Raw genomic sequence first — 26,631 nt, 5'->3', positions numbered from 1 at the left:
TTGGAGTCAATCATGGCGCTTCCTATTCGGTATATCTTTGCTATCGCATCATTGGGATTGCTGTCCGCTGGCATATACGACTACCTAAAGAACTTTGAAGAAAATGGATGTGAAATGACATGGATGTTTGAATATCCTAAATATATTGTGCGTGTTTAGTATCTTTAGTTTTCTGAAATAAAAGACGAGCCAGTTCGCTCCGAAATTCAAATGATATTTAGACCCATTGCTTACTGGTCGACCCTGTGACATTATCACCTTATTCACCCCAAACATAAATGAACGAGATATAACAGAACTACCGATTGATTATCGGATTAAGATCGAGTGCACCTTGCACTGTCAAAAGAGGTCTACCGGAAAAGATCCGGATAAGAATTAACTGATCTTCAGCGTAAGCCATGCTTGTCGTAAGAGGCGACTAACGGGATCGGATGGTCAGGCTCGCTGATATGATTGACACATGTCATCTTATCTCAACTGCATAGATCAATGCTCATGCTGTTGATCACTGAATTGTCTGGTCCAGACTCAATTATTTACGGACCAACGACATACGATATGTAGCTGGAATATTGCTGAGTGCAGCGTTAAGTGAAAAAACCCAAATCAATTAATTATTCAATCAAAATAGGCGTGACATCTCCATATGAGCAAGTTTTTTAGGGTCTATACAATAGCCTAGATATAGACGTTGTACTAAGTGCTTGGTAAACAATTATGGCAATGTCTCCTCTGATTGTAATTAGCATGCAAATAAATTGCTAGACTGACATATAAGTTTCAGTTTGCAGACCTGTAAACTTTTTAAAATGGGATTGTCATGGACTTGTTAGAAACATTCCTTAAGGATCCTTGTGGGTGGGCACCCCTTTCCAATCAAACACCTCATTTCCTCCAGGGCTGTGGTAATTTTGTAACCCAAACAAGTTTGTAACTGTCAAAGTGACATTATCCCATGTCAGCTTTTCATAGCACCAGCAAGTGCCAACAGGCTGTACATCATACTGCATGGCACTACCTGATGCAGATTTATGTTTTTAGTGTGAAATGATTTCTAAAGACTAGAAATAAAGTCTAGTTCTAGTAGATGGATACAAGTGCAACCTGTGTGTTATAATGCAACATGACTAAAAATTCCAAAATAAATGTTTCTTCAGCTTTTAGGTAGTTTGCAGAATAAATCATATAGTGAATGAATGGTTGATTTTATGAATGTGAATGGACTGATTTTGTCATGATAAAGAATAAAATATGCAATTTCAACATCATCTGTTGTGTCTTGTCATCCCTACATGCTGAATGGACTGGTCCACTCTCATCAACTTCTTGATTGGCATTTTCATAATGTTGTTACATGAACTGGTTAGAAATATAGAAACAGGTTTCAGTTCAGTAAATGTTATCTATTTAACAAAAAAGTTACACCAAAACGAATATCAGGTTTTCAAAACTGCATAAGGGTTTAGTTGGTTTTTGGAGTTACAAAATTACATACACTACTTTTAAGTTTCTAAACTTTGATGGGTAGTATAGTTAGGTACCATGTTACAATCTGGAGGGTTAGTTGTATGTGTTAGCTGTCACCTCTTTTAATGAATTAATCAAGGATAATTTGAGGAAAGTCAGTACAATATATATTTAATGTCATGGTTACAGCACATGTGCACCAAGGTTACAATTGTGTGCTCAACTTATGGTAAATGAGAGCTGTAATTACTTGTAATGGCACCTGTTGTCCTGTGGTAAAATTAATCAGATTAAATTATTAAAAGGGAGCGGGAAGGGGTTTGGATTATAGATGTTAACCTCTGTATTATGAGGAACATGAAATTTTAGAGTATTTATCAGGTGAATAATGAAGGTGTAAGAGTATACTCTGAACCATTGTATTCCTCATAATATAGAAGTTGTCATCCATTATTTGTTCCCTCTTATGATTTTAGTTCTGAGTGCCATTCAAAGATATTAACTGGTTGTATCCCATTACCCCTACATCCCATTGCCCATTACTCATTAGAGAATACCTTAGCTTGAAGCTGGCAGCATGATTTAAATATTCTGTGCAGCCAATCTGAAATTAAAAGCTCTGGTCCAGGTGGAAGGCACTATGGCACAAACAATGCTGTGATATGTAAATGGTGGAAAGAGTAGGACACAACATTCTCAGACTTCTCAGTAATATCAGAATGTCACCAAATTAGCTCTTCATTATGCAATGAACATCATTTCAAAATCTTAGATGGCAGTGATGAAACACCTCCAAACATGTTTTATGAGGAATATTATGAAATGTTTTCATGGTAACATTCACACAGAGTATTAATTCCGTTAAAACCGTTTTTTGACATCATCATCAAGTCTCGGTGCTGTCTTGTCCTGATAGCCTAGCCATCAAGTGCACATTCCAAGTGGTGCTGAATCCCCAAACAGGGTTAGTTTACTGAATACCTCGAGAATGACAACACTCAAACCCAGCAACCACAACATTAGTATACTCCTACACCAAAAACATATATAAATTAAAGCTTTCGTGGATTATCCACTTCTTTATTCAGGCGATGCACCATTTTCAGTACAGATTCTTGTATTTCTGTCAAGCAGGAGTCGATAGAAATGTCGCATCACCTGAACAATGCAGTTCTTCATCCATCCATAAAGTTTGTCCCTATCTATACCCTTTTAATTCAGATCAATGGATCAGTGGTCTAGTGATTAAAGCGTTAGCTCATCACGCCAAAGACCCAAGTTTGATTCCCCCTCGTGGGTACAATGTGTGAAGCCCATTTCTTGAGTCCCCTGCCATGATATTGCTGGAATATTGCTAAAAGTGGTGTAAAATTAAACTCACTCACATACACTAACTGAAACTGACTAAAATATTTGTTGAATAGCAATATAAATATTACCTTTAAAACACAAAATGTTTTCATTTCAGTCAGTGCCAGAAGTGTTTGAATCTGTCAGCTGAATTTGTCCAGTGCAATCATTTCAGACGATTATGATGTTTATACGTATGATATATCAGATGTTATTAGCAATTCGACTTGACTTTCACATCAAACTAGTCAGTATATAAATTTAATCACTGGAGATTTCCACACCTTGGCTGGTCAGGTAGATGACTCCAGAATCATGGTCACTGGTCAGAATTAGGGCTGTAACGATGAATCAAACTATCGATCCATTGCAATTGTTGAGTCTCCGATAGCAATTAATCGATAGTAGAAACGAAAAACTATCGATGCATCGATAGTATGTGTGACTATCGATAGTTTAGTAATTGACTTCCGATAATAAACGTGCAGTGCAATACAGGAAGTACCAAATTCGTTCACTTTGATTTAGAGTGCAGACTTGCAGCTTCACTGAGTTTATGTTTTAACTGTTTACCTGATCTGGGTTTCAAGTTTCTTGTCAGCTATTAAATTGACTGAAACTACTTTAACCTGTTTTTATTTCGTATACACATTTGGGAAATGACTTCAAATGAGACAATTCAAGGAGAAAAAACTATTGCAATAGTATTGCAATAGTTGGTCACAATAGTATGTTGCAATAGACTATCACTATCGCAATAGTTGTTTCCCCCTCAATAGTCACCCCAAGTCAAAATTGCATAAGTGTCGGACTGTCATCAATTGTTTTACCATTTCTCTAGAAAACAAGTTATAAAAATGAAAAATATGGTTAAGAAAATCTTTGCAACTACAGTGTAAAGAATTAGACTAATGTTTTGTAACAGGGTGATTTCAATCAAACATCCACAAAAAGTCCCCTTCCCCCAAACACCCTAAAAGAAAATATAAACAATAAACTAACCAATTAAAACAAATAAATAATGCTTTGTTTCAGTTTGACATTGTGCGATAGTTTAACATTGTGCTTCCATATGAAAGTTAGATTTACCGTTAACATACTTAAATTATTTTCACAGAAAATTCATATGGACGATAGAGTAGCACGCAGATTTCCTCAGTATAGGCTTCACATATATGGAGAGGGGTAAGGCACTGAAGTTTACCTGTGCAGGATACCCAATCGTGAATGAAATAATCTGAACTCAAAACATTTAAGTGACAATTTTCACATATCTGTATAAAGTTATGTGACTCTTTGTGTTATATGTTGATCTATTAAATCGCTATACATGTAGTTTTATAGTACTGTGTAATGGAAGGTATTGCTGTGCCTTCTTTTTCTATTGAAACTTCTGTTAAGTAAAATGCAGATTTTACTGAGAGACATGCTGGAAATTATTTACTAGATCCTTTGCCATGGAAGTTATTGCAGTTGCTTGAATTTGGTTTTCTGTTAAATGAAATATGTCACTTAGCATCCACAGAAGGAAGGATGTCACAGCATATCATGAAATGGATCCTATTCAGTCTTCTTTAATTTCTTGTTGAATTATGTTTCAGAGAATATGCAAGAAAAGTTAGGTAAGTGTTAAGAGTAGTGATGGCTTCCATGCTTGAGACAAAATCTAAATTGTTAATGCATTAATTTCTATAATGTTGTTTTATTGATGAACAAAATATTGTAGCATTTGAAGGATTTAAATTAACACAATGATGAAAATAACATGTTTCCTTAAACACTGTAATTAGTTGTCCTATTGCATGTATTGCAGCGTCTTGCATGAAAGAAGTCAACAACTGACTGTTGTGATCACCATTGCTTCCATTGTATTCCTTACCATTCTTCCTTTTCTCAGTTCCTTGAAGCTAACTGGCATTCCTGTTCTCTTCATTCCTGGAAATGCTGGTAGTTATCGCCAAGGTAATATCTTAAGTTCAACTTAGAACAATTTTGTTTACATTATTTCTTCAGCATATCAGCCAGATATCAGCCAAAAAAGCCCAAACCATTGTTTGCGGGACATTCTGCTTGTCTTGAAAATAAAATGTGTCGTGCAACAAGGAAACTGTTCAGTTGTTCTTTGTGTGATTGTATGGTTTCAAGGAGTAACCCAAACATAACAACCCATCAATGATCCATGTCTTCTGCATGCTTCTAGTGCGATCCTTGGCGTCAGTGGCACTCAGGAAGGCCGAGTCATCTCGCACAAAGTTTGAATTCAACTACTTCTCAGTAAATCTTAATGAGGTAAGCTTAACATATGATCACCAGCTTATCAAGCTATTTATCATCCAATATCTCAGAATAATTATAGAGCAATGCTTTAGCAGCTTTATGTGTATCTAAACATTTTCAAAACCAGTTAGTTACCTTGAACAGTGTTCTGTAGTTTGTCTTGAATGTGCATGGAACACTCTACTCTGTTACAAGAATACTCTACAAGCATAACTCATGTCTGTCTCAGTGATAGCATAGGATTTCCATAGTAAGGTTACAAAGTTATATCAGAAAATGCCTCTTTAATAGAGCATTGGTTGACAATATTTGTACAAGAAAAGGCAGATACTCTATACTAATGTGTTTTCACAGAGGATGGAACTGTCCATCTTCATTAGCCTTAGATGGAGATGGACCGCCTCCGTGGTGTAGTGGTTAGAGCGTCCGCCCAGAGAGCGGAAGGTCGCGGGTTCAATCCCCGACCGCGTCATACCAAAAAGACGTTAAAATATGGTACTTGTTGGTCCCTGCCTGGCGCTTGGCATTAATGGGTACAACAAGGACTGGTCGGCTCGGAGTCAGTATAATGTGTCTGAGTGGGGTATTCATGCTTCACTGCGGCATGGTATCTCATTCGGCTAGCACTATAAAACCAGCTTAAGTCTGGGCTAGTACAAGCAGCCGCACATACACATACACATGCATGCACGTCGTCATATGAGTGAAATATTCTCAAGCACGGCGTAAAACCCAATTTCACCTCACCTCAACTAGATGGAGATGAGAATTCCAGTTAGAATAGGTCTGATAGGCCTCATGTTTCAAGAGGCAATTATTTGCTTGAGGCATGTCATCATAAGCTGCATTCATAGTATCAATCACTTGGTTTTAAGGATCGAACTCGGTTATTTTCAGGCCAGCATTATCAAACAGGACAACAAATAGTAAAATAGTGTACTAGCCAAGTTTAGTCCAGCTGAGGTGATATTTTTTCCATGGTAACTGCATGCACTAAAATGTCCTCATTTATGTCAGAGTTGTACAGATATGTTTCATCATGATGGGTAGACTCAAAATGCACCTGTTCAGTGTAGAATACACTGTTGGATACATTGATGTGAGGCCTACTTGTCAGAAGGCATGATGATGTTGTTATTGATTCTGACCATGGTTCTATATGCTGCATGTTGTGTAATGTGTGTTACCCACAGGAGCTGGTTGGACTATTTGGGGGGCTGATTCAAGATCAAACAGGTAAAAAACCCTTCACTGCTTTCATAATATACATCTGTGGGCGATTAATTTATCGATTGCGCATTACACATGATAATTAAAGGCATATTTACCATGATAATCAGTGGCATATTTACCATGATAATCAACGGAAGATTTACCAGTGTTTGGAATATAGGTATAGTTTCAGTATGAATGAAACACTAACATTCACCTTCATTTTGGTCTGATACACAGTTTGGAACAATTAAAGCAAAGTTCATTTTGGATCAAAACAAACTGAAATCCAAATAATTAAAAGCTTTTTTGTTATTTTTTCAAGTCTGTCAACTCCATCACCCTTAAAGTGTGACTGTTGTTATTTCAACTTGTCATTGATGCATTGTTATGGGGCCATGGACAATTGTGATTCATCACTGGTTTTGTCATTACACCATTTGTCATTGTTGAATCTGTGTCATTCAGTTCTCAAATGAGACACTTAATGTTTAAAGTTTCAAGTACATGAACACTGATTGATAAGCTGGAAAACTGATCTGTTTTCAGCCACTGGTCTTCGAGACACACATCCTGCAAAAGGGTTTTGTTACACAGGATTACATTTTCAATCAATCACCATATTTTTCCCCTCTCTGTTGTTAGAATGAGGGTCAGCTGCCCTGTTCTGCAGGTAACTGAATGTTCTGAGCAGGTGTTGTTATTTTCAGAGTTTGTCCATGAGTGCATCAAGCTGATCCTGAGTTTCTATGCTGGAGCACCCAAACCCCCAACGTCTGTCATCCTGGTGGGACATTCCATGGTAAGAGGAGTCATTCTTTTGCTATATTTACTTCAATGTGAATGTCAAATATATTTATGAAGCTTGAATTTAGCTTTTGGGGAAAGAAGGGTTGCATTTTCTGATAACAAGTAAATGTGTAATTTGTGAAGCAGTTGGCTTTTGGTAGTGTTAAAAAAATGGGTAAGTTATGTGTTATGTGTTAACACCTACCATATCTGATCACATGTAAAATATCCAGTGCACTCTTCTGTCCATTCATGATATTATGTAAACCATCTTTCAGTAACCAATTGCTATATTCACATCCATCACGCCATCCATCAGTCATTCCTCAGTTTTTCCCAAACATTCATCATGTCCACTGATTGAACTATCCATCCTTACCACTATCAATACACCCACTCACCCACCCATCCATCCATCCATCCACCCACACACCCACTCATCTGTCCGTCCGTCCATCCATCCATCCATCCATCCATCCATCCATCCATCCATCCATCCATCCACCAATCCTTACAACACTTTTTCAATCTATTCTGCTTTACAGGGAGGACTAGTAGCTAGAGCCTTGTTCACCCTGCCTACATTTGACCCGAGACTGGTGACCACCATCATCACACAGGCCACCCCCCACCAGGCCCCAGGTGTGTGACCCCATGTGATGGGATATGTAGGATGTCAACTGACTTGCTAGTTACAGTATATATGGGAGGTTGGTTCTTAATGACAGGAGACGTCAAAAGGGCACAGGTGGTTAAATGGTCCAAGGTACAGCATTTGCGGTCCTTTACCATACCTGGAATATGCTATGGAAACACAACTTCCATTTTATCTCTATGTATATGAGGTGAGGTGAGGTGAAATTGGGCTTAACGTCGTGCTTGACAATATTTCGCTCACATGACGACGTGCATGCATGCGTGTGTATGTGTATGTGTGGCTGCTTGTACTAGCCCAGACTTAAGCTGGTTTTATAGTGCTAGCCCACTAAGATACCATGCTGCAGTGAAGCATGAATACCCCACTCAGAAACATTATACTGACTCCGAGTCGACCAGTCCTTGTTGTACCCAGTAATGCCGAGAGCCAGGCAGGGACCAACAAGTACCATATTTTAACGTCTTTTTGGTATGACGCGGTCGGGGATTGAACCTACGACCTTCCACTCTCCGGGCGGACGCTCTAACCACTACACCACGGAGGCAGTCTCTATGTTTATAAAGTATTCCTAGTTTGATTATTAGAAATATATGAATTGTTTACAATATTAATGGACTTTTGTCTATCAGTTCAAGAGTTGTCAATTTGTCTTGCATTTTTCTATGACTAGTACTATATTCTACAAATGTGAACATCTGACCGTAAGTTTGTGGAACATTTCTGAATTTTCAGCTATTGCCATTGATAGTCTGCTGAACAGTTTCTATGATGAGATCAACACATACTGGCGTCTCCATGCCAACAGTACTCTCCGTGACGTCACAGTCGTCAGTACAGGTGGCGGGTACAGAGACATCCTTGTCAGGAATGGCCTCACAACTCTCAAAGGGGTAGGATGCACATTTATTATGAACTGGAGTGTCAGCCAGAATGACTTTTAGTTTGATCACTGAATAGTTTTGTATTGCTGTGCTGAGTTGTGTCCCTTTAATATGATGAGATCTGCTGCTCATTGGTTTCAACCCAAAATGCACCCTTGTCATGAAGAACACTGGTGCAAGCAACTTTCAAGTTTTAACTTTTTCAATGCATTTATGAATTTGAACATATCCACTCACAATATACACCCACATACCAACCATCCATGCTTCAAGTAATCACACCTGTTTGTTGTTAATGTGCACTGACAGTTTCAACAGATTATAAACAAATCTATGCAAAGTGAATCTAATATGGCTGATGTCAATAATTCAAAGAAAATAAATGAAAAAAATAGTGATAAGTTTATTTTGGTGCATTAACTCTTTCAAACCCCTCTAACACTTGATTGCTTTATTTCCTGAAACTTGAATTAAATTTTTAAACATCCATCATATTGTAGTGTTGTCATATTTCCTAGTGGTCTTCCCAAGTTCTGTCCATTGGAGTTATCTTTCCCCCCTTGTCTCTCTTTAAGAATATGTAAGACTGTTCTGAACTTTTTACTTCTACCTCAAGATGGCCATGAGATCATCTTACTAGCTATCTGTGTCAGTGAATATCCAAATGGTTTAATGTTTGCATTTGCAGGTTGTGAGTCAGCACAGAGGAGTCAGTACATCAGTGAGTATATTCTGTTCCAGTTGATTCTGTTTATGTCCTCAAACCAAATTGTTTATCTACCGGTATTTTGTGTATAATCTGTAAAAACATCTGTCATGTTTGGCAAACTGTATGCAATGAGATTGCAATTGCTTGAGCTGAATAACAGCGAATTCCTATTCAATGCCCAATTCCTAACTGAAGTTCCAGTATTCTGTTGGAAGGTGAATAAGCCAACTTTCTGTAGGAAGTTGTGTCCCTTTGCTGGGAGGGTTTGCTGAGCGGAGGTCTGAATTCCCACACTCCTAGTTCAGGGCTGTGTTATTAGCAGGGTATGAAACTCCCCAAAACTTCAGCCAGACCACAGGGCTGGTTAGATGTAAAACTTGCCAGCCCTGAACAAAACTTACCTGCCCACAAAAAAATAATGAAATACATGTCTAAATTTTAACCTGACTGTCGGGCAGGTGAATTTGAGAATCTGGCAGTCCTTGTTGAATATAACCCATCCCGGGTGGTCTTGGTTGAAGATGTGGATGATTGTTCACAATCTCAGTCACTGGGTTGTCTGGTCATGACAAACATTGTGATATTACACAAACAGACAAACATTGAGGATGACACAAGTGTCTGTCTTGTGACTATTAGACATTGCGGAATCCAATGATTGATAGTGTAAATTCTACCTTTTCTCCAATTTGGATTCTCGATTGGGATATTCTTTGATTTAGATTCTTGATTTATCAGCTCAGTATCTTTGCTGATGGGTTTTGCCCAGCTGGTAAATGTCTAAGCCCTGTGTCACTTGGAGCTATTCCCTCATACTGTACTCTGTGACACACCACAATACGCTGTGCTACACCATGACACACTGTGATACACTGTGATACAGCACAATACGCTGTGCTACACCATGACACACTGTGATACACTGTGATACACCACAATATGCTGTGCTACACCATGACACACTGTGATACACTGTGATACAGCACAATACGCTGTGCTACACCATGACACACTGTGATACACTGTGATACAGCACAATACACTGTGCTACACCATGACACACTGTGATACACTGTGATACACTGTGATACAGCACAATACACTGTGCTACACCATGACACACTGTGATACACTGTGATACAGCACAATACACTGTGCTACACCATGACACACTGTGATACACTGTGATACAGCACAATACACTGTGCTACACCATGACACACTGTGATACACTGTGATACAGCACATATAGCTTCAGCTACACAGCCTCACTATGATACACTGTGATATTGCTTCAGCCCACCTCAATAGCTGTTCATGTGTGAGGTGTGATATTGCTTCAGCCCACCTCAATAGCTGTTCGTGTTTGTGGTAGTTTGCTAGTTGTATAGTGTTCCACATGGTAATAATGCTGTTTCTTCATTTAGACAATGTCGGTACCCAAGGCCTGGGTTTCAACAGATCATCTGTGTGCTGTATGGTAAGGATGATATTATCATGGGCACTGTCCATCTGTCCAGTTTTGTTTCCTTCGTATTAATCAAAGACCATTTCTTGATCAAAAGTTTACAAATAAAAGAACTGATATTGTTTGCTGATTATGTATCCCTTTGGGTTAAGTATTATTGTCTCATTAGAACAAGATCTGGGTTGGAATTGATCTTCAGCCACTCATGCTTGAAGTAACAGGCAACTGTTGATGTCTGGTGTGGTCAGGCTCTGCTGATGTGGTTGACACGTGTCGTTGTATCCTAACTGCATAAATCATTGCTCATGATACCAATCACTGGATTATCTGGTCCAAACTCAATTATTTACAGACAACCGTCATATGGCTGGAACATTGCTGAGAGTGGCATCAAATAACAAACAAACATTAGAATAAGTCCCAGACAGCTTTTGAGGCTAGGCACTTGGGTCCTCATCATCTTCTGGTTGAAAAGTTTAGTGAAGTTGATCATTCTTCTGCTTGATGTTTTCCAGGTGTAGACAAATGGTTCTGGTGACTAAGAGAGCCATGTTTGATATAATCGATCCTAATACACACCAGGTATGACACTGAATATGTCTATATAATTGTCAAGCTGATAAATAACATCAGTATTGGTCATACTTTCCTCCTATAAAGGCTTTAATCACACTTGCTGAGGTCACATTTGAGTAGTCTTGTCATGGTGATTGAATTAATGTCAAGCACTTCTGAGAACTGCAGGCTGCACCAATCTAGCGTACAAGAGATGGTAGCCTGTCTCGCAAAGATTTCTGTGACTAACTAAAACACCAAATTTTATCATAAAATGTTGAATTCTTTACTCACGATGGAATTTTATTATGATTGGTTTGTTGGTTTGTATTCAAGAGTTGACCTGATTGTGACCTTTGCCTGCACCATACCTGTGCTTGTGGGTTTCACTACAGTGAGTGAGTGTGTGAGTGAGTGAGTGAGTGCATGAGAGTGATTTTATGCTGCTTTTAGCAATATTCCAACAATATCACAGCAGTGGAAATGGGCTACACACACTGTACCTATGTGGAGAATCAAACCCCTTTAGCATGACAAGTTGATGGTTTTTACCACTGGGATACCCCACTTTGACCATTACACTGACATACATGCTGTGCTGGAGCTAAAAACTGCACAGAGGTCACTCACCTTTTTATGGGTAGTTTTTAAGTTACTAATATGTTTTTCTGTTCAGTTTAAGCATTAATCAAATTGTGACTGCCTCTGTTGCAGGTGACTACAGATGCTGACAGAAGGATGAGAGTGTTCCGACACCACTTCCTGACAAACTCAGGCAGTCAGAAACACCGGGAAAATATTCCAGGGGAGCTAACTCTTGATCCAAAGATTCCTTGGGAAGTCAAACAGAACAAATTGTTCAGATTCAGTGCTGAAAAAGTGAGAATATGTTATTATGAATCGCAGTAGGGACAGTATGTTATTGTGAAATGTTTGAAGTAGTAAAACATTGTGTCTTTGTTAAGATTGGGTGCTTTCAACACGTGCAACATTTGTCTTATTCCATGGTAAAACTCAGTTAAAAGAGTGTTCTTAGGGACACAAACTACTAAAATCATGTCACTAGATAAGTTTCTAATAGCTTTTGATAAGGGCTGCAAATGCTATGAAATTTGTCAACTGAGGATAATGAGTGGAACATTTAAAGGAAACAGTGCAATCTAAGAACTTTCGAGGTGATGCTATTTTCTCAGTTTTCTCGGTATGAAGAATGAAATATATTGTTGATCAGATGTCATCCACCAAGTATTTCGCTGTTCCTGTGATTCGGGAGACGGAAGAATCCGCAGTGGAGATAGACTCTGTCATCATCATGAGCAACATTGTAAGTCGTGTCAGCTGATTTATTGGTTTGCTTGTTTAACGCCGTATTCAGCAATATTCCAGCTATGTGGTGGTAGTCTGTAAACAATCAAGCATACGATGATATGTGTCAACAAGGTCAGCGAGCCTCAACACCCGATCCTGTTAGTCGCAGTTGTTGCTGAAGACCGATTCTAACCCAAATCTTCATGGGTAATGATGCAGTCAACACATTATGAGACACAGTCCAGTGATAAACAGCATCAACATTGATCTACCAAAGTGGGATGGCATTTGATAACCAAGTCGGCGAATCTGACCACACGATCCTGTTAGTCAACTTTTGCGATGTGTCAGCTAATTCCATAGATGGAGAAAATCCAGTTTGTTTACAAATTTTCTTTTGTCATATTCATTAGCAGACATGATGACTGCTTGATATGTGTCATTTCCAACAACAAATGTTTGTATTGTTATTACTAATGTTATTCGTATTGTTTACATGGTTCTAAACGTAATAAAACAAGTATGTTTTCCTTTCCAGACTAGACAAGACTGGGTGTGTGCATGTACCTTGAAGGAGAAACAAGACAGATGGTATGTTGTTTAAACATTTTTGATTATTTGTTAGAATTAATGGGAGGGAAGCGGAGGGATAGGAGGGATAGCCTAGCCCGGTTTCCATTAAACAATTTGTGAAGCTAACAGACGTGAGGGGTAGCCTAGTGGTTAAACCATTTGTCCAGGTTCAGTTACCCACATGGGTACAATGTGTGAAGCTAAGACTAATGTCCCTCAACGTGAGGGGTTGTGGTTAAACCATTTGTCACACAGAAGAGCTTTCCATTACCCACGGGTACAAGAATAATTGTCCCTCAACGTGATCTAGTTAAAATATGGCTAAAAGTGGCATAAAATCATACTCACTGATATGTCTGGGGCGATTTATTCTGGCAATATTCAACGCTTGTCCCAAGAGCATGGGTAGCTGGTGGTGGGTGGGGGTGGAGGGACTTTGAATAGTTACCTAGTTGATAGCTTCTTTTACTGTTGCAAGCCCTCCTACCACCCCTTACCCCCGGTCTGCCATTGTGTTTTTCATGTTGAGATAATATTTGATTTTGTCAATGTTTTCATGTCATATAAATTCATTCTGATTTCAGCACGAGCTGCATCAATCTTTCAGCCAAAGCCCAGTCTCTGCCTCCCAACTACTCCAATAAAAAGGTATGCCTGGACTATATCATGAACACTATCAAACAGTTTGGTCCTCTACACCTGTATTCAAGGGCATGAAGTGGCCCAGCCTAGTGGTGTTTATGGTTTTGTTATGTTTTGTGCAGCGTTCTCTTCCCTTAGCGGAGAGTGGAAGGTCGCAGGTTCGATCCCCGACCGTGTCATACCAAAAGACGTTAAAATATGGTACTTGTTGGTCCCTGCCTGGCGTTCGGCATTAATGGGTACAACAAAGACTGGTCGGCTCGGAGTCAGTATAATGTGTCTGAATGGGGTATTCATGCTTCACTGCGGCATGGTATCTCAGTGGGCTAGCACTATAAAACCAGCTTCAGTCTGGGCTAGTACAAGCAGCCGCACACACACATACACACGCATTTATGCCCATGCACGTCGTCATGTGAGCGAAATATTGTCAAGCACGACGTTAAGCCCAATTTCACCTCACCTCACCTCTTCCCTTAGCATGATTCTTGGTTTGTTGTCAGTATACATATGTTGTAGTGAGACTTCACATTATCACACACTTTCACTTTGTTCCTGGATGTCAATGTAATTACTGTTAGAAGAGGTGCTAATTCCACATGACTGTCTGGTTTATTCATTTCTGGTTATTTAAGGAGAGACATAATTAGCTAAATGTGTTTCAGATCTACAAGTAACATAGATCTAGATGGAATTGTTTATCTGCTAATTCACTATACTTTGTATTCTTTATCGAAATTTTGAAAAAGATTATGCAGATTTGATGTTGTGGCAAAACATTGTGGCACAATCTGTACAGAACTTAAGTGCCTTCATCTTTATGATGTGGTTGTCATGTGTATTTATTATTATTATTATTGTATATAAAAGACTTTTTATTTGTATGTGTCTTAAGTTTGTGTCATTGCCATACTGGATATGTTGATCATTTCAGGTTATAAGAATGTACTTAAAGGAACTAGGGGAGGCAACTCATATTGTTGTCATTGCAGCTCACTCAAATCAGAAGGTAGGTCGTTGTATGGAGAATTGAATTGTCACATTCCTTATGTTTATTTTTTTTTACAAATTCATATTTGTTAGCAAATCATATTGTAAGCAGAAGATTTGTTTGAGATGCGACATTACTATCTGATGTTTAAACCTCTGAAATAGACCTAGTGTGTAATTAAGGTTTATGTCGCGTTTTACAATATTTCAGTAATAGTATGGTGGCAGACACCCAAAATGAGCTTCACACACTGTACCCATGTGGGGCATGTAACTTGGGTCTTTGGTGTGACGAGAGAATGCTTTAACCACCAGGCCTCCCCATTGCCCCTTGAATGAGTGAGTGAGTTTAGTTTTATGCCGCACTCAGCAATAGTCCAGCTATATGGCGGTGGTCTGTAAATAATCGAGTATGGACCAGACAATCCAGTGATCAACAGCATGAGCATCGATCTGTCCAATTGGGATACGATGACATGTGTCAACCAAGTCAGCGAGCCTGACCACCTGATCACAATAGTCGCCTCTTACGACAAGCATTGCCCCTTGAAGTAGAAGCAAGATGCTTGTATATATGTATGTGTCATACTCTAAAGAACAGCACTTCAACTAGGACCATTCCATCTTAATGTCATTCCCCATGTATTCAATAGTTTTCGGTGGGCTTGAGTTGCCCAGGGGCTGCAATTCTCTGTGGGGAATTGGGATCCTAAGGCATAGCAGAAAGGAGTCTGTGTGGGTTTGAATCCAAGATTTTCTCCTTGATTGTGTTTCTTGGTTTGTCTGCACTATATCCATCTCACCCATGTACTACACACTAAATTAACCTACCTCTGTGAAAAATTCACCCTACCTCTGTGAAAATTCACCCTACCTTTGTGAAAATTCACCCACCTCTGTGAAAATTCACCCTACCTCAAAATGAAAGATACATGGATCCCAGTGTCTGAGATCGGGTGGTCAGGCTTGCTGACACTGTCATTGTATCCCAATTGTGTAAATCGATGTTCATCCCAATTGTGTTGATCACTGGATTGCCTTGTCCACACTTGATTATTAAGAGACCGCCGCCATACAGCTGGAATATAAAGCTGCAGTGTAAAAGCAACAAACTAACAAAACAGAGATATTTTTGTATTCTATTTCAAGATGTTTGATTGAAAAGTGGAGGCATTCTAATAATGAAATAAAGTAAGAATGTCTTAAGCAATCTGTTAAAAACACAGTTGGGTCAAATCTTCTACCTTGAAAAGTGATAAATTCCTTGAGAAAGACTGACTGAGTTTAGTTTTTCGCCTTTTAGCAATATTCCAGCAATATTTGGGGGACAACCAGAAATGGGCTTCACACATTGTGCCCATGTGGGGAATCGAACCCGGTCGGGGGACAAGCCCGCTTTAACCACTAGGCTAGAGGGGACAATGAGACATTGTGAGAAGAGCATGAACAGGCCTTAAATATGGTTGCACAAGTATTGAAATAGCATGCCCTCTCATGTGGTGTTACAGGTGGAAGTGGTGGTTGAGCAATACCCAATGATAGAACGCCATCTCATATTCAACCTGCCTGGAATATACTATTACTTTATCATATCCTACCCGGTCAGTGTGCTGGACATGGCGGCCATGTTGCAGATACGCAATGACTCTGTGTACTACAGTCTACATCTAACCGGACTTGACGGGCCAATGAGGGCTTACACTGCGCACATCACACCTCGCAGGTGTCGCAAACTTCATGCAGGTGAGGAGTTGGCTACTTGGGCATCTAATCTGAAACCCAAATCTTGTCAGATGTACTTAGCTGTAATGACATCATGTACATTTCAGATGCTTAAAGGCACAATGTTGTGCTTTTTCGACAATATTTTGGTCTATGATATATATATTGGGGCATATGCACTCACTGTAGCTTCCTATTGATACAATAAAAGACTTATTATCCCTTACGACTTGCCTGAAATCGATAATTGAAACTTCAAGGCGAACAGCTTCTAAACAGATAACACTTGCCATGTAATGTAAATGATTGCTCCGTACATTGAAAACTGTTGCACGCAGTGTTGTTGGTGTATGCCGAACTGGCCTCAATCACAAGTTGGATATAGGATATTCGTAAAGAGCATTCCAAGGGACATAACTCAATGGGGTTTGCTTGAAATACAGTTCGGTCAGTAGAAGGCGTGAATGTCGATTTAATGCAATGTTGCACTAAATCATTCGAACTTTTTAATTTCATATTGTAATCATAATACGTAATTTTTTTCAGAATAAATTATATTGTCTCTTCGCTGGGGGCTGATAGTTAGTATTAATGAGAGAAATGCATTACTGATTTTTAGAGAAGTGTGGCGTGATAGTGTGCCTTTAAGAACATCTGTTGTTTTCTCGCTAATGCCATGAACAACTGTAAAACATGTCACTAAGTTATATAACACAACTTACTCTGAAACACAAGCCATTATCCGAGTTGTTACAATATCTGTGTGATGCAACACACCTCATTTTAGCTTGAGCAAACACGTACAACAGCTGAAAAAACATATAATCCTCATTCTGTGTGATTAAAATATGATTCTTACAGTTTATGTTAGGCTCATTGTTTTTGTTGCTCTGGGATTGACAATGGTTATGATTGGTACAATCAATTGTGTGTATTTCAGCTGAGTATGAAGGGATTGTGTACACTCTGAATGTACCCTGGAGTAATGAAAGCACATATGGATTCAGCAAGTAAGTTGTATGTAATAAGGAGGATATCTCTTTAAAGTGGTAACGTTTCCAGTCAAACCACGATCATTGGTTTTCATTGGTCATAAAATGGGTGCAAATATTCCCTTTTAGACTTGGCATGGAGTGAGTGAGTGAGATTTCAGTTTTACACCGCACTCAGCAATATTCCAGCTATATGGCGGCGGTCTGTAAATAATCGAGTCTGGACCAGATAATCCAGTGATCAACAGCATGAGCATCGATCTGCGCAATTGGGAACCGATGACAAGTCGGCGAGCCTGACCACCCGATCCCGTTAGTCGCCTCTTATGACAAGCATGGGTTACTGAGGTTCATTCTAACTGAGACCTTCACAGTTAGAGTTGGCATGGATGGTTCTGTTGGTTTTGTGCAGAAAATAAACAGGATGCTAACAGGATTTTAACAGTATTTATCGCTGCAGTACTGTCATTGAATTTCTTTACATGATGTTTGCTGAGGTCATATACTATGTAGATAGCTTCAATTATGTTTTTGAATTTATGGGGTTTTATGTTGGCTTTTTGTGGTTGTATAGTTGTATGTGCTGAATATGTCAACAAGTGTTTAATAAATATAAATTTATAAATGCTGTTATTTCATATTTAATAAATATCAGAAAATACACAGTGTGGCCATAGAATGAAAACAATATTTATCACCATTCTTTTATGGGTCTTATATATTTTATGGGGTTATATGTCATATTAGGGATGCAGAGATACCCTCAGTCAATAATCTCTTATAATCTCTGATAAGTGCCGATAACAATGTCAAAGGTACATATAAACTTTAATGGAGGGATCATGAGACCATAACAAGTCGGAAGAATTTCAATTGAAAAGTCAATCACAATGACGCCACGAGTCCACAAGCAGGACAGGGGTCAAACGATCATGTCACAAGCTCAATAGCGGGTATGTCCACCATCGGGCATTGAGAACAGCAGTGCATGGACGGCGCATAGAGCCTATCAAACGTGCAAGGAAGGCTTGTGGGATGTCACGCCAGATTCTCTCAAGTTCTGTTGCAAGGTCAAGGATGTTATCTGGCGGATGAGGAAGGCGGCGAGACGCCGAACCATCTCGTCCCAAACATGCTCTATCGAGATCCGGGTGAATTTGCAGGCCAAGGCAGTAAGTCCAGCGTTGTGGTGTTGCAAGAAATCCATAGCAACCCTTGGCGCATGAGTGAGGGCATTGTCCTGTTGGAATGTTAACCCAGGGCCATGACGCTGCAGAAAAGGAATTATCACAGGTCGAAGAATCTGAGTCCCTGTAGCCCACACCAGTTAAGTTGCCCTGAACAATCACCAAAGGAGTTCTTTGGCGTGCTGTTATTCCATCCTCAAATCATCACGGAACCACCACCAAAGCAATTCCTCTCCAAGACACAGGCCTGTGCATAACGCTCCCACGCAGTCTATAGGCACGCTTGGCGTCCATCACTATGGGAAATGTTAAACCTGGACTCATCTGTAAAACAACATTTTCTCCACCAAAACAAGGGTCTGCGGACATGATTTCAGCACCACATTCGGCGAGCTTGTCGATGACGCTTGTGTCAGGATAGGTTCGTATGGGCGGGACGTCGTGGTCTGATCGTGATGACGTGAAACGCTTGTCGAACTGTGTTAGTGGATAATGGGCGGAAGTCCTGGGATGGTTCGGGCAGTCATCACCTGCAGTCTGAAATCTGTAAGTAGATGGGTCACCCTTATCCATCTGTCCTGTCTTGGCGTTGTTACACGCTGATGTCAGAACGTGGCCGCATCGATGACGCCATTTGTGTTCTGGTAGCGCCCTCACAAGTGCAGAAATGGTGTTCCTGTGGCAGTGGAAATGTGCAGCCACTTGTCGCTGAGACATTCCCCACGGATCCTCCGATGGCCTCATGACGCTGAGCAGACATGAGCCTTGGCATGCTATGCGCGCTTCAATAGCCGCTATATATATTCAGCAAAAAAAAGGAAACACTGAAATAGAATAATCGGAAATATCTGACAGAAAAAGGATCAACATTGGACCTACCCAGATCAACCCTTTCAGCCCAGACAGTGAGAAACCGCTTGTGTGTATTTATGCAGATGACCAGTGCAAGGCGTGGATTCTGACTGATCAGCATTATCGGGTTGAGAGGTCAACAGTGTCGTGTCAAGGACACTGAGTATGGCCACAATGGAGATGTGTTTTAGTAGTATATACAATGGGGATCCGGCCAATCCCCCTCATTGTGTCCTTTCTATCTATTTGGCTCCCATCACTTGTACAGTGACAAATCTCATCTTTTTGCTTTTCTGTACAATTTGAAGACATATTTACTTGAAACGGCATGCAGGAAGTGGACAGGTTTGGTGGTAGGAGTGTAATGATTGTAATGATGTGGGCTGCCATCTCCCATATGGGTATAGCAGACTTGGTACACATCCAGGGCAGTTTAATGGCACAATGTTACATAGATGAAATTCTTCGGCCACATGTCCATCCAATTAAGGAACAAGCAAATGTCATTTTTCAACAACGCCCGACCTCACACAGCAAGACTGACAACCTTTTTGAGGAACCACAACATCCAAGTATTTCATTGTCCCTCAAGGTCTCCAGATCTAAACCCCATCAAACAGTAAGAGATGAATGTCTGTGATGACGTCAGCAACAGCCACAGAACCTCCAACAGTTGTCACTGCAGGAAGAGTGGGTGAACATTCCTTGTCCTCAATTCGTAGTCTCTTTGATTCAGTGGTGATGCCAGGCAGCTCTGGACTCTCGCTCTCATGGGGCCAAACAAGATATCAAGGATAGATGACCTTCACCTTGACATTTGATTGTTTCATGTGTGCAGTGATGAACCTCACTCAATGACTTGTGCCAGATTTGAACAATTTATTATGATCTTATGTATGTATACATTAAGTATACATCTGAAAACCACTTTTGCATTTCTTATTTTTGCAGAGTATATGTCGATTTGATGTAGATAGGGTACAGTTTTAGGGTGTGTTAGAAACAGATTACTGCACTTGTGCCTGGCAGATAATATTTATGTTGCAACTTCTTTTATGAAACATATCTAACTGGTTTCCATTCATTAGATATGATTTGAAACAACTTTGTTAAGATAAATAGTATCTGACAGACAATCGGTAATTTCTGTGTATCAAGAAGGTTTAAACATGTGCTGCAACTTATGATCGGTATTCAGGTTCCGAGAGACTGGACAATTCCCAGTGAAGGTGCAGAGCGGCAAGCCGCGGGATGCTGAGGATGAGGCAGTTCATCTGGAGATGTTCCTCCATCCATCCTGCTCATACCACCTGAAGCTGACCACGTCACCTGTACATGTCATGGGGCAGGTAGGTGTCACACTAGTCCCAGCTGCTCTGATGGTTGCCGTAGGGCACCTTCATAGTGATTGTTGTGTCAGGGTGCCGTGATGGTTTCATCCAGATGCCATGGCACTGGGACTCTGTTGCATGATATGAATGGAACTTAGGGCTTTGAAAGCACTCATTGTCAGCTACTCTGGTGAAGGTGAGACATAGTGGGTGAAGCAGTTGTAAAATCTCACTGTTGTCTTGGTTATGGTGAGGTGAGGTGAAATTGGGTTTAACGTCTTGCTTGAGAATATTTCGCTCATATGACGACGTGCATGCGTGTGTATGTGTATGTGCAGCTGCTTGTACTAGCCCAGACTGAAGCTGGTTTTATAGTGCTAGCTCACTGAGATACCATGCCGCAGTGAAGCATGAATACCCCACTCAGACACATTATACTGACTCCGAGCCGACCAGTCCTTGATGTACCCATTAATGCCGAGCGCCAGGCAGGGACCAACAAGTACCATATTTTAACGTCTTTTTGACCTTCCGCTCTCCGGGCGGACGCTCTAACCACTACACCACGGAGGCGGTCTGTATATTGTATGTTTCTGTGCAAGGAAGTTACTGCTTAACGTCTCACTAGATTGCTCAAGAGCTGACTGTGTAGTTTGTATATAGTAAGCTCATAAAACATGTCATTAAAAACATCTTATTAATTCTTGTCTTGCATTCAAAACAGTCAAACCTTGTTAATCCAGCCAGTTTCATCCCAAAGAAATCATTCATTGTCAAATTTCAGGATTTGTGAATCAGGTTTACAGACTATGATCCTGTTTGCAGCATGTAAGCTTTCCAGCCATATTATTTGATAATTCTAGGTGCCCAGATTCACAGGGTCCAGATTAACAAGGTTTCATTGTGTACATTCAATGTTGCCAGATAATGCATCAGAAATGTAGAGCTATTTCGCTCACATTTTAGTGAGTGAGTAGGCTTTTTACTCTACTGGGGCGGTGGGGTAGCCTAATGGTTAAAGCGTTGGCTCGTCACGCCGAAGACCCGGGTTCGAATCCCCACATGGGCACAATGTGTGAAGCCCATTTCTGGTGTCCCCCGTCGTGATGTTGCTAGAATAGTGCTAAAAGCGTCGTAAAACCAAACTCAGTCAGTCAGTTTTACGCTACTTTTAGCAGTATCTAAGCATTATCATAGCAGGGGACACTAGAAAAGGGCTTCACATACTGTATCCAAGGAGGGAATTGGACCCTGGTGTTCGGTGACTACTTTAACCACTAGACTGTCCCACTGCTCCTGCTTATGGTCTACAACCTTCTGACCGGTTGACATGTTCAGTCCTCTCACTGAAGACATATGTACAAACCTGCACTTACATCCATTGTGTGAAGTCAGTTATTAATGAACACCAACATCATATGGCAAGTGTGTAGATAAATCAACATAACATCTCAGTCACATTAAAATGCTACATGCAAGAACATGCAGCAATCACTACATGTACTTTAGGTTAGGCCAGTCCTCCCTGGTCATCCCTGTAAGATTCCTTCAGTCTGCCACTGTGAGCATACCCCCTCACATCAAGGCCAACACTTTATCCTGTCAGTTTCATTAAGACATTAAGGAGTTTTGATACTAGCCAGATGTCCATAATCAAGTCTTTGTCCTTTATGTCGTTTTAAGATACAATAAACAGATACTTGGCAAGAAAGAAAAGAAGACTGTAAATTGTTGTTTGCGTGTTTTGTGAAATTGTAAACAAATGTGATAACAGATTAATGTCTTGAAATGCTTTTTTTTCCAAGTTTTGATCTTAAAATACAAAATGAGAAGAGTAATTAATGAACTTTAGAAATAAAATTATAAGAGCATTTGACTTCATATACATTTTGTTATTGTTATTTTTTCAATAATCCTCACCAAAATGCCCTTTTAGATTATGAAGTGCCCTTTTCTTTGAAGTTACCCTGCCCTTTCTGAATCCTAGAGGAAACATTAACCCCCATATGAGTAGAAGCCCACTTGGTGTCCCTGTTGGCACTGGAATATTGTTATAATGTGACTTCATCAGTCTGAGGTTGATAGGATAACAAAATGTCATATAGAATTCCTTTGAAAACATTTTTGAAAGATAATGAGTTTTCCAAAGAAACTTTGACAGTATGTTGTTGCCATGGCTGCACAGCATGGCTGCAGGTTTTTAACTCGATTTGGGACAGTTGGTTTTCCATTCCTGCAAAACCTAAAAATGAATTGTCCAGCCATCATTTAGCATCATTATATCATTTCTGCTGTGGGGGATTCTTTGCACCACCAATAGGAAGCCTTCTACACCAATGGGATCTATGGACTCCAGCACTCTTGGCAGAAGTGTGTGGAGATTGTAGGTGGAAATGTTGAAACAATAATTCATCAGACCTTCCATCAGAGCAGTTCATAGTAGTTTGGCTCTCAACTTTTCTGCCACCTCTTGAAGATGCATGATAGACCCAGTTTTGTATCTGACTCAGGAAGAGACTGGGTTCAGTTCTGCATTTTCTCAGTTTTCTCTGGCAGATCCATGGCAGACCAGGATGAGACTTGAGTAAGACATTCACTCAAAAGAGAATGGAACCAGTTTAGCTTTTCTGTGGATGTTCCTACGACAGACCAGGTTAATATTTGACAGGAATGGTCACTCAGAAGAGACTGAAACCAGTCTAGCTCTTCTCTAGATGTTCCCATGACAGACCAGGTTGATATTTGGCTGAGAACCTAATTTTCTCTAATTCCAAGAGCCCAAGTTCAGTGTAGTGACTCCCAAGAGGTTAGGTCATGTGCCGTCTGCAAGTGGTCACCTGGAGACTAATCCGCACCTACCATGTTTCAAGCGGACAGCATCAGCTAATGACCAACTGGAAGATGATGCTTGTAACATTATCCAGCTGAAACTCAATTGTCTTCAAATTGGACAGGATTGTTCTTTGATGGTACACGAGGTGGACACTCAGCCCTAATTGTCTAACTTGATACAGTTTCAGCTCCAATGACTGGTTGTGTGTCTGAGGAGTGATATGATTGTTCCAGCATGTCTGAAAGGAATGAAGTCTCCAGATCAACTTATCCTCATCCATCTGTGCCTTGTAACATGTTTATGTTCATGTCTGGTTTGTTTCAGTACTGTTGCTTGCATGGCACTCAAATACTTGTTTTTTCTTGTGTGTTGTTCAATGCTGCACTCAGCGAAAACCTAGTTGTATGGCTGCATGGTGTTAAACCTCACAGCACTCACTCACCTTCGTGTTAAACTTCAAAACATTCACTGTAGTGATAAACCTCACAACTCTCACTCACTGTAGCATTAAACCTCACAACCCTCACTAACTGTAGTGATAAACCTCACAACCCTCACTCACTGTAGCATTAAACCTCACAACCCTCACTCACCATAGTGTAAACCTCACAACCCTCACTCACTGTAGCATTAAACCTCACAACCCTCACTCACTGTAGCATTAAACCTCACAACCCTCACTCACCATAGTGTAAACCTCACAACCCTCACTCACTGTAGCATTAAACCTCACAACCCTCACTCACTGTAGCATTAAAACCCCCTCACAACCCTCACTCATCATAGTGTGTGTAAACCTCACAACCCTCACTCACTGTGTAGCATTAAAAACCTCACAACCCTCACTCACTGTAGCATTAAACCTCACAACCCTCACTCACTGTAGCATTAAACCTCACAACCCTCACTCACTGTAGCATTAAACCTCACAACCCTCATTCACTGTAGTGATGAACCTCACAACCCTCACTCACTGTAGTGATGAACCTCACAACACCTCACTAACTGTAGTGATAAACCTCACAACCCTCACTCACTGTAGATTAACCCTCACAAACCTCACAACATTAAACCTCACAACCCTCACTGTAACATTAAACCCTCACAACCCTCACTCACTGTAGTGATGAACCTCACAACCCTCACTCACTGTAGTGATAAACCTCACAACCCTCACTCACTGTAGTGATGAACCTCACAACCCTCACTCACTGTAGTGATGAACCTCACAACCCTCACTCACTGTAGTGATGAACCTCACAACCCTCACTCACTGTAGCATTAAACCTCACAACCCTCACTCACTGTAGTGATGAACCTCACAACCCTCACTCACTGTAGTGGGATGAACCTCACAACCCTCACTCACTGTAGTGATGAACCTCACAAACCTTCATTCACTGTAGTGATGAACCTCACAACCCTCACTCACTGTAGTGATGAACCTCACAACCCTCACTCACTGTAGTGATGAAACCTCACAACCCTCACTCACTGTAGTGATGAACCTCACAACCCTCACTCACTGTAGTGATGAACCTCACAACCCCTCACTCACTCACTCACTGTAGTGATGAAACAACCCTCACTCACTGTAGTGATAAACCTCACAACCCTCACTCACTGTAGTGATGAACCTCACAACCCTCACTCACTGTAGTGATAAACCTCACAACCCTCACTCACTGTAGTGATGAACCTCACAACCCTCACTCACTGTAGTGATGAAACCAACCACAACCCTCACTCACTGTAGTGATAAACCTCACAACCCTCACTCACTGTAGTGATGAACCTCACAACCCTACTCACTGTAGTGATGAACCTCACACAAACTCACTGTAGTGATGAACCTCTCACCCTCTCACTGTAGTGATGAACCTCACAACCCTCACTCACTGTAGTGATGAACCTCACAACCCTCACTCACTGTAGTGATGAACCTCACAACCCTCACTCACTGTAGTGATGAACCTCACAACCCTCACTCACTGTAGTGATGAACCTCACAACCCTCACTCACTGTAGTGATGAAACCTCACAACCCCTCACCCCTCACTCACTGTAGTGATGAACCTCACAACCCTCACTCACTGTAGTGATTAAACCTCACAACCCTCACTCACTGTAGTGATGAACCTCACAACCCTCACTCACTGTAGTGATGAAACCTCACAACCCTCACTCACTGTAGTGATGAACCTCAAAACCCTCACTCACTGTACAACAACCCCTCACTCACTGTAGTGATGAACCTCACAACCTCACTCACTGTAGTGATGAACCCTCACAACCCTCACTCACTGTAGTGATGAAACCTCACAACCCTCACTCACTGTAGTGATAAACCCTCACTCCCTCACTCACTGTAGCATAAACCTCACAACCCTCTCCTCACTGTGTAGTGATGAACCTCACAACCCTCACTCACTGTAGTGATGAACCTCACAACCCTCACTCACTGTAGTGATGAACCTCACAACCCTCACTCACTGTAGTGATGAACCTCACAACCCTCACTCACTGTAGTGATGAACCTCACAACCCTCACTCACTGTAGTGATGAACCCTCATAAAACCCTCACTCACTGTAGTGATGAAACCTCACAACCTCACTCACTGTAGTGATGAATCACAAACTCACTCAACTGTAGTGATGAACCTCACAACCCCCTCACTGTAGTGATGAACCTCACAACCCCTCACTCACTGTAGAATTAAACCCTCACAACACCTCTCACTCACTGTAGTACCCTCACTCACTGTAGTGATGAACCTCACAACCCTCACTCACTGTAGTGATAAACCTCACAACCCCCTCACTCACTGTAG

General features: G+C 40.7%; 1 protein-coding gene across 1 annotated transcript; it reads left to right on the top strand.

Moving 5' to 3' along the window:
- Positions 1-12: 12 nt before the first annotated feature.
- On the top strand, positions 13-20,984 carry LOC124261427 (GPI inositol-deacylase-like; the record flags this gene model as incomplete). The annotated part of the gene is made up of 20 exons (XM_046695748.1): positions 13-147; positions 3,938-4,005; positions 4,422-4,442; positions 4,718-4,782; positions 5,021-5,109; positions 6,291-6,333; positions 7,020-7,111; positions 7,644-7,740; positions 8,489-8,646; positions 9,326-9,358; positions 10,774-10,826; positions 11,330-11,396; positions 12,084-12,248; positions 12,601-12,693; positions 13,216-13,268; positions 13,835-13,898; positions 14,827-14,901; positions 16,391-16,625; positions 17,545-17,614; positions 20,834-20,984. Coding segments are annotated over exons 1-20 (1,827 nt in total), but the record flags the coding sequence as incomplete, so codon positions are not given.
- Positions 20,985-26,631: the final 5,647 nt, after the last annotated feature.

The sequence above is a fragment of the Haliotis rubra genome, unplaced genomic scaffold (genome assembly GCF_003918875.1).
Source record: "Haliotis rubra isolate DU_JTF1 unplaced genomic scaffold, ASM391887v1 Scf8, whole genome shotgun sequence".
In the NCBI taxonomy this organism is placed as follows: Eukaryota; Metazoa; Mollusca; class Gastropoda; order Lepetellida; family Haliotidae; genus Haliotis; species Haliotis rubra.
Note: the sequence above shows the minus strand (reverse complement) of the source record. Positions and strands in the feature narration are given on the sequence as shown.